We start from the raw sequence: 15,966 nt of genomic DNA, 5'->3' as shown, positions 1-15,966 counted from the left end.
GTAGTGACCAGTGGTCACATGGTCCATTACAGTGCTAGGCACACAGTAGTGACCAGTGGTCAGATGGCCCATCATGTTGCCAGGTGCGCAGTAGTGACCAATAACATTTGCTTAGTGGGTAACCAGTGGTTGGGTGGTCTATCAAGGTGCCAGGTGCACAGTAAGTAGGTGTTCAGTAAACATTTGCTAACAGGTAACTAATGGTTGGAAACCCTGGTGGCAAAATGGTTAAGAGTTTGGCTGCTAACCAAAAGATTGGCAGTTCGAATCCACCAGGCACTCCTTGGAAACCCAGTGGGGCAGTTCTACTCTGTCCTATAGGGTCACTATGAGTCAGAATCAACTCAGCAGCATGGGTTTGATTTGGTTATTTTAACCCGAGGTTGGATGGTCTGTCATGGCGTCAGGAGCATAGTAGGTGATCCATGAAAGTTTGCTAAAGGGTGACCAATGGTCAGATGGTCCATCACGGTGCTAGGCACACAGTAGGTGATCTTTTAATGTTTGCTAATGGGTGACAAGTGGTTGAACAGCAGATGCAGAGAAGCCTTGGTCATCTGCAGCCACAGTAACGCTGTGTGACCATCAGCCTCAAACCTCAGCAGTATTCAGCAGCGATCTACTGCTCACCACCTGGGTTGGCCGTTATCAGCTGACCTGGGATAGCCTCAGCTGGCAGGATGGGGATGGCTCAGGCCTGTTCCCCATCCCTCACATCCTCCAGCAGGCTGCCCAGAATGTTCTCACAGCGGGCAGAAGCATACAGGAGGGACATATGGACATATGCAAGCTCTCCATTAAGCCACCGCTTACATCAAACCCATTGGTGTCCCATTGGCTAAAGCCAGGGTTATAATAGGCAGGCACCGCAAAGGCACATGGCAGAGGGTGTGATTCTGGGTGGGGGTGATGGGGGCCACAGTCCAGTCTCCCCCAAGGTGTTAGAGTTGGAGACTGCAGCCCGGAGGCCCAGGGCCAAGATGTATTAGGACACCTGGTGCTTTTCTTAGGAAGATGGGTTGTGGCGTGGGGGTCCTGGGTGGGGGGTGTCCAGGTCCACACCATCCCTGCAGGAAAGTTCTTCATGAGAATGGAAGGGCAGGCAGGGGTGCAGGCAGGCCTGACAGCTGCCTTCCTTGCAGATGCTGAAAGCAAAGCCAACTCCTGTGGGGGCCCCCGGGGCGTGCAGAGCGAGTCAGCCCCGCCCCAGCAGGAAGCACTGGCATTGGAAGACGCCCAGCCGGGAAGCCCCTTGGCCACTGGGACAGAACCCCTGTCCCTGGATGAGCAGCTGTCTGCAGACACCCACCCTGACGACGGAGGTACTGGCTGAACCCACATGGGCTGAGCTGCCTGCAGGATGTCCACCAGCTGGGGGTGGCAGCTGGGGTCCCCGTCTGGGTTTGGGCAGTGGCCCTCGGAAAGGCCGTCCTAGAGGCTCGTTGTGCCTCGTGCTTCAAGATCTGTTGCGCTCTGCCACGGGGCTGAGTTAGAACTTTTGCCGGAGTTTTTCTCCACTGTCTCTTCCCAGGTCTGGCAGGACCAATGAGTTCAGGTGCTTAAAGGTGTTCACAGGAGACCTTTACCTGACACTGTTCTCCCAGGGCACCTGTGCATGTTTGCTGGGAACTTCCGAGCAGGAAGGTGCTCTCCAAAGGAGCAATTATCCATTGGGAGCATTTCAGCAGATCCCAGGACAGTAGGGCATGGTGAGGGCAACCAGCCTAGCCGCCTCAGCCACCAGCAGGTGGCTGTCTTCTCCCCAGAGACCCAGAGAGCAGCCTCTCTTCTGCTGAGGCCAAGGCCGTGTGTGCTGTGGTCCCCCAGCACCAGGGCTCTGGGTGCACGCTGAGGTTCCCCCACTTCTCCACCAGGTGTGCTTGGCATGTTGTTCTAAGCCTCAGTTACCTCCTCTGTTAAATGGGGAAAATAATAGCACCGACATCAGGGTGGTTTTCAGGGCAGGAAGCACTTAGCATAGCATCTGCTACATTGAGCCATTGTTGGTGGAGGTGGTGGTCGGGGTTGTTGCTGCTGCTGTGGTTTTAAGTGGAGGGACCAGGATGGCTGCTGGTGGTGGGGAAGGGAAAGCAGAAGGAAGAAGGAGAGGATGGAGGGGAAGACACGCCCCCAACACAGAGACCTGCTGGTGTTTTGAAATATCCGCTGCTTGTTGCCCAGTCAGCAGTGGTTTGTAGCGTTGTTGGCAGACCTGGCTATTGATCTGAGCACCTGGTTCCTCCTAAAACGTCAGGCTGTAAAGATGTCTTGTGCAGTTTGGGGTCTGGAACTTGGTGTCTTGCCATGAGTGTGGCTCATTGAAATACAGGTTTGGCCCAGGGGCTATAGTTTGTCACCCCTGGCCTAGTAGCAGGAAGGACTGGGGGCTTTGGCAGAGCCTCAGTTTCCCTGTAAAACTGGAGGTGAGGCCACACAGAAAGAGGGGAGGCCACGTGAGAAGCTGGAGTCAGGAAAGGAACAGAGAAGGTGAGAAGCAGTCATTGCAGTAGGAAAGCTTGGGTAAAGAAGAGGCACTACAGAATTCACCCACCCATCTGTCCAATTCACCTACCCATCCATCCACTCACTCATGTACCCATCCACTCACCCGTGTACCAGCCTACTCACCTACCCATCCATTTACCTGTGTACCCATCCACTTATCTGTCCATCCGTTCAGCTACCCATCCATCCACTCACCCAAGTACCCATCCACCCCCCTACCCATCCATCCACTCCCCTGTGCACCCACCCACTCACCCATCCATCCATTCACCTACCCATCCATCCACTCCCCTGTGTACCCATCCACTCACCCATCCATCCATTCACCTACCCATCCATCCATTCCCCTACCCATCCATCCACTCCCCTGTGTACCCACCCATTCACCCATCCATCTATCCATCCACTCACCTGTGTACTTATCCAGCTGCCCATCCGTCTACCCATCTACCCATCCACCCACCAGAGAGCAAAGTCAGGGGCCCCAGAAAGTGCTGGTCCTGAGGGTGAGGGTCTCCCTAGTCTCTTCCTCTTGTGGTGCTCTGCTGCACAGGGGGAGGGTGGGAACAGATGATGGAGGCCACCTCCAGAATGGTGTTTAGCCAGAAAGGGAAAGGAGAAGGAGGTGAGGCACAGGGCTTGATGGGTGCTGTAGAGATTGTGCACTCTGGGGCCTGAGCTGTATAAAGAGAGACGTGGGCAAGGGGACAGGTGATGGGTTGGGAGACAGCAGAGAGTGGACAGGCTGGGGGCTCCAGAAGGTGGGGGAGCAGTTAGGCGGGACCCTGGACAATCAGGCTCAGGAAGAGGAGGTCAGGGGCCTCCCCATCCCCACCCCCTACCACTCACCTCCCAGCTGGCCGGGGCTCGGGGGGGTGGCGCTTAGAGTGGACCTGTGAAAATAACAACTGTTCTAACTGGGGGGCCACCATGTCTCAGGCCCACATCTTATCATCACTTCCTGTTTAAACCCTCCACAATCTTATGAGGGGATGCTGTTATTGGCCCTGTGTCATCAATGAGTAAATGGAGGCACAGAGAGGTTTAGTAACTTGCCCAGGGTCACAAGGTGAGTGGCAGACCTGGCCTGTGACCAGGCATGCCTGACTCCCAGACCTGTGACAGTGACCATCACCCTGGGTGGGGCTGGTCTGCGGCTGAGGTGGAACCGGGGCATGAACCTTGTGAGTGGAAAAGTGAAAGGGTCACCCACGCTCTTGGAACTCCCTCCCTCATCCCCTCCTTCCCTCCTTGTTTCTGGTGGTTGTATTGACAGCTGGGTTCAGAGTCAGTTAAGGGTGCATGTGAAGTGACTCCTCTGTGTTTTGCTCAGTGTTAAAGATCCCACCCAGCCAAAGAGCTCTACATATCCTCATTCACTCCATCAGTCAGAAGGAACTATGTTTTGTGAATTCTCTATTTTGCTCTTCAACTAGCCAAGCTGCCGTTAGCATCCAGTGGCAAAGAAGATGATGATGACAGCCTCTTGTCCACCTCGGACGAGCCCTCTCAAGCCTTAGCTGACTCCCTGGAGAGTCCTCACAGACCCCTGGAGAGATCCATGGGCCAGCTGCCCAGCCCCTCACTGCTGCCCACCCCCTCACTGCTGCCCACCCCACCACCCAAGGCCGGATCCAAAATGGTGAAAAATGTCACAGGTAGGTCCACATTCGTTCCTCCCTCCCTTCGTCATGCACGCACACACCATCCATCTACCCATCTAACCATCCGTCCACCATCCATTCCCCCAGCCATCCAACCATCACCCATTCATCCGTCTTCCCACTCACCCATTTATTTATCCATCATATGCACCCATCCACCCATCCATCCACTCACTCATGTACCCATCCATCCACCCTTCCGTCCCTCCATCCACCCCTCCACCCCTCCATCCCTCCATCCATCCATCCATGATTTCAGCCAGTCTTGATTGGGCACCCATTACAGGCCAGTTGTCACCCTTTGATTATGTTACTGTGGCTGGAGGGTAGCAGGTCTAGGGGGCAGAATCAGAGGTTGGAGGTTGTTCTTAGCAAGGAGCTCTGGTTGTCCAGAGCAGACCACTCAGGCTCTTCAATCAAATGAGGTAGTCTATTGGCAGGAGTCAAAGAGCATGTCTTGTAGAACGTGAGTGCAGGAGACACAGTCCTGGGATGGGAACTTTCTTTTTGTTTGTCTTTGTCTGAACTTTCAGGATCTGCCTGTGCATCTGTTGCTGCTTCCCTCTGAGTCTCTTTCTCTCTGTCTCTCACTCATTCAGTCTTTCTCGCTGTCTCTGCTGGTCTCGGTTTTGTTGGTTCTCTCTCCATTGAGCCCTGTCCAGCAAGACAGAGCCAGGGATAACACCAGACTTTAGGGACAGAGAGAAGGGCGTGGGCTGGGCAGAGGCCCCCAGAGGCATCTACCTCGGCAGCTTGGCCACACTGCCTGATAGCCCCGGGAAGTAGGTATTTACTGTTGGTGCCTGCCTGGAAATCTCTTGTCCCATCTATGCTGATCTTGGAGAAAAGCAGCTCTTCAAGAGGTGGTTTTGTTTTTGGGATTAAAACTTTTCCATGCTGTCTTTGATGAAAAAGGACGTGGAAGATGACACCAAATAGCCAAGCTCAGCCTCTTTGTTCTAATCACTTGAGCAACACAACCACCACCAGTTCTTACCATTTGTTGGGTGCACACCAATCCTAGGTACCCACAAGGCCCAAACATGCACAAGCATTGGCCCTTCCCTTGGGGGAGGTGACATGAGCCCCAATTCACGGTTGGGAAACCGAGGCTCGGGAAGCTTCTGCAGTTTGTCCAAGGCCCCATGGCCAATTGAGATGAGAACCCAGTTCCAAGTCTCCTCAGGACTGCCCCACTTTGTGCACACATCCTAATCTTGGGTCCCGGGGTCCTGCCCCACCTGCCATCAACACCTCTGTCTTCCTCACCTCAGGTCCCAGGAACTGAGGTACGTCTGGGGGGGTGGGCACTTCTGATATGTCTCAGGTTAATTTGGGGACTGAATTAGGAGCTGGAGGGGACAGGAGGGTGGCCTCGAGCGTTGGACTGTGGTCTCTATTTCTCACTGCCGGGACCGCATTACTCATCACTCATAGCGACCCTATAGGACAGAGTAGAACTGCCCCATAGAATTTCCAAGGAGCGCCTGGTGGATCTGAACTGCTAACCCATGAGTCGGAATCGACTCGACGGCACTGGGTTTGGGTTTGGGTGGGGATTGCATTGTGGGGACTTGGTCTTCATTTTCTCTGCTCTTCTGCTCCCTCCTCCTTTTGGAGGAAAGGTTTGCTGAAGTATATGAACGCTAGGTGGCAGCAGAGGAGAAGGCCCCCTTTCTTGGGCTTCCTGCCCAGGGCCCCCTCGTGCCTGCTGTCCCAGGCCAGGTGGGGGAAAGAAGGCACTGCAACGGGGTCCTCACCCACCCTCCACCTGAGGCAAGAGAATCCTACCCACAGACTTGCTTTGTTGTGGTGTTCAATATCTAAAAAATGTTGTTGCCTGCATTTTAGACATTGGAGATTTTTATCTACCGTCCAGATGCCTGGCTTTTCTTGGGAAGTCTTTGTATCTGGCAGCCCCCAGCCCATTTTCCCTTGTGGCGACAACAGGCAGAGTCTGAACATCAGCAGCAGCCTCGTTAGGATGGGCAGGCGCTCCTCTGTTTGCCGCGGTCCTCACCCCTCCCTCTTGTCTGAATTGCAGGAGGCCCCTTGGCACCTCTGCCTCCCACCTGCCTGGCCCCTGGGGACGTGAAGCTTACCATAGGCTCAGCGCGATGTGCACATCCTCGGGGGCTTTGGGGAAGGCAGGAAGGGGGGTGGCCTCAGCTTTCTAGGTGGGATTTGGGCAAGTCTATCTTGAACCGTTGTCAAATTCATTCTATGGAAATCAATGCTTATTGCTCACATTTGAAGAGCAGGGACACAGGAGGAGGTGTTTCTAAGGCAGGCGGCCTGCTAGCCTGGCCCCTGTGGATTCTGGAGGGAGTAGGACTGGACAGGGATGCACCCTTGTCCCTGGACCTGGGGGAGGGAGCCTACAAGCTGGGACTCATAGGGGCCGCCTGGCTGTAGGTGCCGGTTCTCTGGGGGGTGGGGGAGCCTGCCCAGAACCTGGGGCTGCAGCTCTTTGGGGCCGGCTGGCCTGTGGGTGCCTGTCCTCTGGGGGTGAGGGCCGCCCGCCTGGACCTGGGGCTCCTTGGGGCTGGCTGGCCTGCGGGTGCCTGTCCTGTGGGTGCAGGGGGCCCTCCTGGGACCTGGGGTTTGTCGGGGCTGGCTGGCCTGTGGCTGTGTCCTCAGCTCATCTGCTTGTCAGTCAGCAAGGCCCCTCATCCCCTGGAGACTCATGTTCTGGCTGGTCCCTCCCAAAACAGGCCCAGCCACACTCTTCCAAGGCTCCAGTGTGAAGAGTGCAGACCCTGCCCTGCGTGGCCAGCTCTCCACCCCCACGGGATCCCCGCATCTCACCGCCGTCCACAGGCCGTTGCCCCCCAGCCGAGTCATCGAGGAGCTACACAGGGCACTGGCCACGAAGCACCGGCAGGACAGGTAGGCCACCATAGTGTCCCCCAGTACCCCACCCCAGTGCCACGCCCCCCAGTGCTGCACCTCTGACCTGTGGCCTGAGGAGGACCCCTGCCAGGTTAACATGCTGCTGCTGCTGCCACTGCCTTGAATCTCTTAGTAATTTCTGAACTCCCAAATCCAAAACCAGTTGCCTTCGGACTGATTCCAACTCATGGCAATCACACATGTGTCTGAGTAGAACTGTACTCCGAGAGTTTTCAATGGCTGATCTTTTGGACGTAGATTGGCAGGGCTTTCTTCTGAGGGGCCCCTGGGTGGACTCGAACCTCCAGCCTTTCAGTTCACAGCCGAGCACTTAACCATTTGCACCGCCCGGGGACTCCCAATTTTTTAACTAGGGGCCAGCATTTTTAGTTTGCCCTGGGCCCCAAAAGTCATGTAGCTGGCCCTGATTCGCACATTCTGATAGGGTTAGCCCACAGGTAGATTTTGTGGGGTTTTGGGGAGAAGGGGACACGTAGAAACGGATTAATCTTCCTGCTTTAGTTTTCCAGGAAGGGAAAACAAAGGGTCCCCGAAGAAGCGTGTGGACGCGCGCCTGTCGAGGACTTCCAGCCTGGAGCGGGGCAAGGAGCGGGAGGAGGCCTGGGGCTTCGATGGGGCAACGGAGAGCAGGCGGGCTGCCGTCCAGGAGTCCGAGGAGAATAAGGAGAACCTGCTGATGGCCTCAGAGCTCAAGGATGACTTGCTCTTGTATCAGGATGAGGAGGCGCTGAACGACTCCGTCATCTCCGGTGAGGATGGCCTGGTCCTCCGTGGGGGTCTCCTCCCGGAGGGAGCGTCATGGGCGGGCACGGAGCCTGTGTCTGAGTTTGTGTTTCTGCCTGGCCACGAGGAGGGGACACGGCCCAGGGCCTGGTGCAGAGCCCATTCAGAGAGGTGCCTTCCCCAAAATGACCGGGGCGTGCATGGCCACAGGCTCAGGGGTGGATTAGGTGACACCCACGTGGACTTGTTCTAGTTTGATAATTACGTGTTAACTTTCACGTGAATTAGGAAAAACGTAAGTTTGGTGTAGCAGTGACTTTGTGCCTAGGACTAGCCAGGTGATTAAGTTTCACCAAAATGTTGACGGTACATTTAGTCTGCAGACATGGCGAGAGGTGGTTTGGGGGTCGCGTGGACATCTGATGTTTAGAAAATACAGAAAAGAATTCCAAGGGAAGAATGTATGAGATGGAAGAGGGGAGATGGGTTAGGCAGCCGTCTCAGACACTTATTTTGGGGGACAAAATTCAATCCATAACACCTTCCATGTTGCTTGTCCCAGGGGATGTAATCAGAGATCTCTGAGCCCCTGAAAGCGCACCCAGGAAGGGCTTCTTTGCTTTTCTCACCTTCTCAAAAGTGTCTGTAACTCCCCAAAAAGTTGTAAATCTCTACTTAAAATAAAATACTTGGCAGGGGGAGAGGGGGGGATTCAATATCGGTCATAGAAAAGGTTTATCAATAAAACATTACTTTTGGGGGAACATCAGTCACAGTAGGAAGGGCCCCCGGAAGCATTCTGCTTTGCCTGGTGCGGCAGGTTTTACTGCTTCTCTCTGCAACCTTTGGTTTCAAACCTCGAGTCCACTTGTTGTGGCTGATACCTTATTTGTAGATCTCAGTGGTGTCTGGGTTTTGTGGGTGGTGTTGAAGCAGCAAAGCACCAGGCAGCAGATTCATCAATTATCACAACTACAATTTTATTTACATGCAGTTCGCTGTTGCTGGAGGCTTTTTGGGCATTACCTTGTCCCACTTGAACACTCTGAGGAAACTTGTATCAAGCATTTTGTCAACTTGCATTCTCTACATTCTGGGAAACCCTATGGGGTAGTTCTTCTCTGTCACCGAGATTGCTATGAGTTGGAACCGACTCAGGGGCACCCAACAACAATTTTCAGAAGTAGATTGGCAGGCTTTTCTTTCTTCCTAGTTTGTGTTAGCCTGGAAACTCCTGATCTCATCAATACCCCATGCTGATTTGTATTGTTCCTTCAAGTAAGCCGATTCGTTGACTTAACAAGAGCATTGGTGTCTCTGCAGACAAAGGGGCATGCCTGCCCTCTGTCTGGAAGACCAGTCAGTGCGTTTGTATAATTAGACCAGGTTTGCTTGCTTGCTTAGCATGGAGCAAGGACAAGGAGAATTAGAGACCATTACCCAAGCCCGGGTCAGCAGGACGGGCTGTGAGGGGTCCCTCAAGTCAGGGAGAGAGGCTCCTAGCAGGCCTCCAGGTGCCCTGCAGGGGCCACCTCTCCTAGGCAGTGGGAGAGACCGTCTAGGACCCCAGACTGCAGGACTGAGTGCCCCTTTTATGGTGTACCACGGGGGCACCTGGGCTCCTCCCTGCACCACTGGGCCCCCGGGCTTCCTGTCGCCTTCCTGGCAGGTTATCTAGGGGGTGAATCAGGTGGCACCAGTGAAGGGCTTAGTGCTGGGGCTCATGCCAACATCATCATGCTGATGTGAAAATGGAATCTCAGCAACCCCGCCACCTTGAGACAACAGGCGCCCTGGATTCTTTTAATCAATGTGCCCAACACATCGTAATGGCTGTGCCGTAGACTTGGACGTGTGGAGGTGGACGGGCTGTGGCCTCCAGGATGAGGGGGTGGAGGGACTACTCACCAGGGCTTTTCCCTAAGATATGAGCACAGGTGGAGCACCTGCCACACTTTGCCCCCACCTCGTAATACCTGTGCGTTACCTTATGTCTGCGTCTCCCCGTCTGTAGACCCTGCTACCCGTCTGACTCTGTTTTCAGTTGGTCATTGTCTTGGTTATCTAGTGCTGCTATAACAGAAATACCTCAAGTGGATGGCTTTAACAGACATTTATCTTCTCACAGTCTAGGAGGCTAGAAGTCTGAATTCAGCTCCAGGGAAAGACTTTCTGTCTCTGTCGGCTTTGGGGGAAGGTCCCTGTCATCAGCCTTCCCCTGGTCTAGGAGCTTCTCAGTGTAGAGATCTCAGGTCCAAAGGACACATTCCCCTCCTGGTTCTTCATTCTTGGTGGTAGGAAGTCCCCCAATCTCTGCTCGATTCTTTTATATCTCAGAAGAGATGGGCTCAACATACAACCTAATCCCTGTAGTTTGAGTCCTGCCTCGTTAACATAACTGTCTGTAAACCTGCCTCTTAACATCATAGGAGTACGATTTACAACACAGGATAATCACATCAGATCACAAAATGGTGGACAACCACACAATGCTGGGAATCATGGCCTAGCCAAGTTGATACGAATTTTGAGGGAACACAATTCAGTCCATGACAGTCGTGGTCCTGCCAACGTGGCGTGTGCAAGTTGGATGAGCAGTGAGTGCTTGTCAGGGAGTAAAGTCACAGCCACCCTGGCAGAGGTACGCCCCGCGCCCACTGTGCTCCACAGGCTGCACCGAGCACCATTCCCAGGGTGGCAGGGAGTAAAGTCACAGCCACCCTGGCAGAGGTATGCCTCGCACCCGCTGTGCTCCACAGGCTGCACCGAGCACCATTCCCAGGGTGGCAGGGAGTAAAGTCACAGCCACCCTGGCAGAGGTATGCCTCGCATCCGCTGTGCTCCACAGGCTGCACCGAGCACCATTCCCAGGGTGGCAGGGAGTAAAGTCACAGCCGCCCCGGAGAAGGCCTCACCGAGTACCATTCCCAGGGTGGTGACGTAACCCACCTAGCAGGCCCATGAGGCACAACTGCCCCAATGCACTGTGTTACGATCCTGGTAAGGCCAGAGCATGCGAAGAGACTGAAGCTCAGAGAAGCCCGCATTTGCAAAGGGGCAGAGTCAGGATTTAACCTGGATGCTGGACTCTAAGCCCTGCCTTGCTGGGCCGCAAGGCTGTGCTGGGCTGCGAGGCTGTGCTGGTAACACCCAGCAAGGGCAGAGGCGGGGAAAAATCTACGCTCCACAAACTCATGGTGTGGTCACAAAAGGACGCACCCTCTCTGAAGGGCTGTCAGACTTCAAGTGCCCAGACCTTCTATTTCAGCAACTTTGCTTTCGGGAATTTCTTCCTCAGCTGTCCTCACATGTAGACATGAAGGTTTATGTACGTCAAGGCTTGTGAGCCACGGCCCTGAGCATTCTGGGCTGGTGAATCCTTTGCTGGAAGGCTGTTCTGCGCATCGTCAGATGTTGAGCAGCGTCCCTGGCCTCCACCCTCTAGATGCCGGGAGCCCCACCTCCATGCGGTATATGGGTATGTTGCACACGTTATAAAGTGTAGCAGAAATAGCAATGAAGAACAGGTGACAAGAAATAGCACATGTGTATATGAGTAGGACTATTGTCTACCACAGCCAGACCCCGTGAAGCTCTGGGGCTGAGGCTCAGGAATCTGCATTTCAACAAGCACAGAGGGGAGGAGGGATCCCCATACAGGTGGTCCAGAGATGACTCTTTATGTAAAATCATATGAAAGTTAGATGAGAGAGATTAAAGTTGAGGGGGGATTTCAGTGCTTCATGGAATTAAAAAAATTTTCTTGATGTTGAGAATATACACAGAACATACACCGATTTAACAGTTTCTACACGTGCAATTCAGTGATCCTGACTACATTCTTCAAGTTGTGCAGCCGTTCTCACCCTCCTTTTCCAAACTGCTCTTCCCCACTTAAGAGGAACCCTGGTGGCTCAGTGGTTAAAGCACTTGGCTGCTCATCAGAAGGCTGGTGGTTAGAACCCACCAGTGGCTCCATGCAAGAGAGATGTGGCAGTCTGCTTCCATAAAGATGACAGGATTAGAAACCCTATGGGGCAGTTCTACTCTGTCCTATAGGTTCACTGTGAATTGGAATCAACTTCATGGCAACGAGTTTGGTTTTTGTTTTTTTACGTAACGTGAACTCACTGCCCCCTTAGCTTCCTGTGTAAACTTTTGAGTTTCTGTTGTCAGTTTGATCCCATTTAGGTAGACTTTAAAAGAGCACAATGCCCCAGGCAGACATCCTTTACTAGTTAAGCTAAACTGTTGTTTGGTTTGAAGACAACTTCAGGAGCTATTTTTGGTTTAAGGTTTAAAGATTATCTCAGGGCAGTAGTTTGGGGGTTCATCCCGCCTCCACGGCTCCAGAAAGTCTGGATTCCGTAAGAATTTGAAATCCTGTTGCTTTATGGAATTTTTAAAATAGCCTTTTAGCAATGCCTTTGCTATTTATTCACCAGCCACTGTACATCCCAGCCCCAGGCTAAGAAAAAGCTAGACCCTGTCTCCGCCCTCGGTGGTCTCATGGCTACAGTAGAAAGCAGAATTTCCACCCTAGTGGCAGTGCAGTGAACTCAGGCATCTGTAACAGGGTGAGCATCACTGTGGAACACGATGAACTCAGGCCTGTGTAACAAGACAAGCGTGACTGTGGAATGACAGGAACTCAGGCAGCTCATGGGGCCGCGTGACTTTGAAGGAAGGGGTCCCTGGAATCCTTCCTTCGGTGGCTGTGACTATGAAAAGTGAGGCTAAAAGGCATTTTCTTCTCTGAATCCTATTTTAAATGCAGCAGAGGGTCTGTTGAAAGGCCCCTTGCAGTGAACCCTTCTGTAACATGAAGAATCTTCTATTGAGCGAGGACTCAGCTGTTCTCATCATTGCGTGAGTTCACAGAAAGAAGCAGTTGCTGCCTCTTCTTGGAAGATGGGGCTCTGGGGTTTCTCCTCATGGACACTAGGTGGCGCTGCAGACAGTCACTGGGATGCAGGATGCTGGGGAGATCCTGGTCTAGTCCATTTGGGACACCCTGGTGGGAACCTGGGAGGTTCAAACAGTTAAGGCGCCCAGCCAGCCGCTAATCAAAAGGTCAGAGGTTTGAGTCCACCCATAGGTGCCTCAGAAGAAAGGCCTGGCAATCTATGTCTGAAAAATCAATCATGGAGCAGTTCTACTCTGACATATATGGGGTCTGGTGGATCTTGTTGACACCAGGTAGGCAGAGCTGCCGCTATCCCAGCTTTTCGGGGGGTTGTTAACTTCATGCTGGAGCCCTGGTGGTGCAGTATGGTGAAAGCACTCCACTGCAAACCGAAAGGTCAGCCGTTTGAACCGACCAGCCGCTCTGTGGGAGGGAGATGTGGCAGTCTGGTTCCAGAAAGACTTACAGCCTTGGAGACCTAAGGGGGCAGTTCTACTGTGTCCCGTAGGACCACTGTGAGTTCGAATTGCCTCGGCAGCTGTTGTCCCTTCTTACAGATGAGGAAGCTGAGAAATGAGGGGAACAGCCCATTGTGTGTGTGGCCCCCATTCATGTACCCAGCTCTCTCCAGCATGTCGCTGATCTCAGGCACAGTGAGCCAGGGCCTGGGAACACAGTGGTTCAAGCCAGGGCCCCAGACTTCAGGCAGCCCACAGCAAGTGGGGGCTCCACAATCCCAAAGAGGTGATTTTGGGATTGGAGGACAAGGACTGGGATGAGTGAGCTACACCTCAAGATTCCACATTGGAAAGCAGCCATCTCAGCCCCAGGGCTTGTCAAAGGCATCCAGGCGGGGCCACCCGACAGGCATTGTGTGGGAATCAACCTCTCCAGGTGATCCTCATTGCAGACAGGGTGGAGGAGCAGAGTTCCAGAGTCTGCTTACCGAGGCAGAAGGAGATGGGACTTCCCAGCAGCTGGAGCAAAGATACAGGTGGAAACTTGGGAGGCACACACACTGTCCTGTGGTTCTTATGGAACCAGTGTGTGACCTGGGGCATGGCTGGGGGCAGAACAAGAAACCTTTATACACGCGAAGAACGGTGCAATCCAAAAGGCAGCAAAGCTGGAAGCTGGGGAATGCAGTCCTGAATCCCTACCTGTGGCTGTGTGACCCTGGGCAGAAGCTGCCATCTCTGTGCCTACTTCTGATCTGTAAAATTGGAATGCTAATTCCCAGCACCTGCCTCCTGGGCTGTGAGGAAGTCCATGCGGAAATGCACGGTGCTGTCAACGCTGCATCTGGCATACAGCAAACATTCCTTAAACCTTGGCTGCTCTCACGCTGTTGGTGGGCAGCATTGTCTTTGCTTCCCATTCTCACCCAGTGGCCGGATTCTCACTGTGGAAGGGCCCCCAGGCTCTGGTGGGGAGGTGGAGAGGGAGAAGGAAGCCAGGACAGGGGCTGGTGAGGAGGTCCTGGCTTGGCACAGGGAAGAGAGGCTGATGGGGGCCTGGGGAGACTGAGCCAGAAAGGTGAGATGACAGGAGCTGAGAGTGACTGAGGAAGAAGGGTGCTGTCTCGAGAGAGTCCATCTCCTTGTCAAGGAGCCAAGTACAGTGGCCACTTCCAGATGAATCTCCCTTAAAGTTGTGTGTGGAAAGTTCCCCGGCTAAAACGTGGTGGGTCTGGGCTAGAAGTTAGTTCCCCTAGTTCTCCAGACACAGAGCCTGACTTTCTCCCCAGCCCTTCCTACGTCCACACAGCTGCTACAGAAAGCTCAACACTTTCACTTTTCTCTGCGACAAACAGCCATGCTCTTTCCAGAAAACAGGATCCAGTGTACTTGGGAGATGCATGATCCTGGAGGTCCACGGAATTACTTACTGGACTTGTCATTCTAGTTCACATTCGAGACGCAAACCCAAAGCTGTGTCCCTCCCTGGAGAAATCCCCTTCCAGGCCATCAGACATTTCTTATAAGGTGCTGGGCCTGATAAATCCTTTTTTTGGACAAGACTGATGAGAAAGATGAGGTGGAGATGGTTTTGGAAACCAGGCTGACCCACTGCGTGGTTTCTTGGAAGTGATGGGGCGATGTTCTTAGCGAGCAGTAAACCAGAAGCCAGTTCAGTGGTGGTGACTGACTCATGGCTTCCTCCCTGACTCATGGAGACCCCATGTGTGTGGAATTTTAATTGGGATTGCATTGACTCTATGGATCAATTTGGGGAGAATTGACATCCTCCCATCAGCTTGGTATATCTCTCCATTTATTTAGGTCACCTTTCAAGTTCTCTCAACAAATGTAGTTTTTAGGGTATAAGTTTTACATCTTTTTGTTGGGTTTCTGCCTAAGTATTTCGTATTTTTAGCCTATCGTAAATAGTATTTTTAGATACACAATCAGTTCTCTGCTAAATGCTTAATGGAAGTGGTGAGAGTGAACAGCCTCGTCTTGTTCCTGATGATGTTGCGTGCCCTCAAGTCAATTCCACACAGTGAGCCTATAGGACAGAGTAGCCCTGTTCCCATAGAGTTTTCTAGGCTGTAACCTGCTTTACAGGAGCAGATCGCCAGGTCTTTTCTCCTGTGGAGCCAATGGCAGGTTTGAACCACTAACCTTTTGGTTACCAGCTGAGTGCTTAACCATTGTACCACCGGACTTCTTTTCCTGATATCAAGGGGGAATTTTTTTTTTCATCAATAAGTATGTGTTACCTATAGGTTTTTCATAGATATCCTTTATTAGTGTAAGAAAGTTTCCTTCTAGACATGTTTGCCAAAAGCTTTTAATCAGGAATGGATGTCAAATTTTGTCAAATGCTTTTTCTGTGTCTATTGATATGATCTTTTGTTGTTGTTGTTAATTTGGTAAATAACATTGACTGCTTTTCAAATGCTAAACCAAACTTGCATCTCTGGGAAAAAATCCCACTTGGTCATGGTGTATTACCATTTTTGTATATTGTTGGATTTGACTTGCTAACATTTTGTTTAGAATTTTGCATCGTGTTGGTGAGGGATATTAGTTTCCTTGAAATGACTTTTCTGGTTTTGGCACTAGGGTAAATTCTGGCCTCATGGAATGAGTAAGAGATTCCCTTTTCATTTATCTGAAATAATTTGTATAGAAATGATATTATTTATTCCTTAAATGTTTTCCAGAATTCATCAATGACTCCACCAGGTTTTTAACTGTAAATTCCATTCTTTAATAGATACAGATCTACTCTACGTATTTCTTCTAAAGT

The 15,966-nt window shown here is 52.4% G+C and overlaps 1 protein-coding gene across 3 annotated transcripts in view; it reads left to right on the top strand.

Annotated features, from left to right (window-relative positions):
* The window catches only part of PHACTR3 (phosphatase and actin regulator 3), a 195,988-nt gene that overhangs the window by 129,518 nt on the left and 50,504 nt on the right, over window positions 1–15,966 (top strand). For all 3 annotated transcript variants that reach the window (XM_049869083.1, XM_049869084.1, XM_049869085.1), the window contains exons 4-7: window positions 1,143–1,322; window positions 3,942–4,163; window positions 6,884–7,058; window positions 7,584–7,831. In XM_049869083.1, the coding sequence (XP_049725040.1) occupies window positions 1,143–1,322; window positions 3,942–4,163; window positions 6,884–7,058; window positions 7,584–7,831 (825 nt within the window). The remainder of the gene's footprint in view (window positions 1–1,142; window positions 1,323–3,941; window positions 4,164–6,883; window positions 7,059–7,583; window positions 7,832–15,966) is intronic.

This window comes from Elephas maximus, chromosome 25, assembly GCF_024166365.1.
Source record: "Elephas maximus indicus isolate mEleMax1 chromosome 25, mEleMax1 primary haplotype, whole genome shotgun sequence".
Classification (NCBI taxonomy): Eukaryota; Metazoa; Chordata; class Mammalia; order Proboscidea; family Elephantidae; genus Elephas; species Elephas maximus.
Note: the sequence above shows the minus strand (reverse complement) of the source record. Positions and strands in the feature narration are given on the sequence as shown.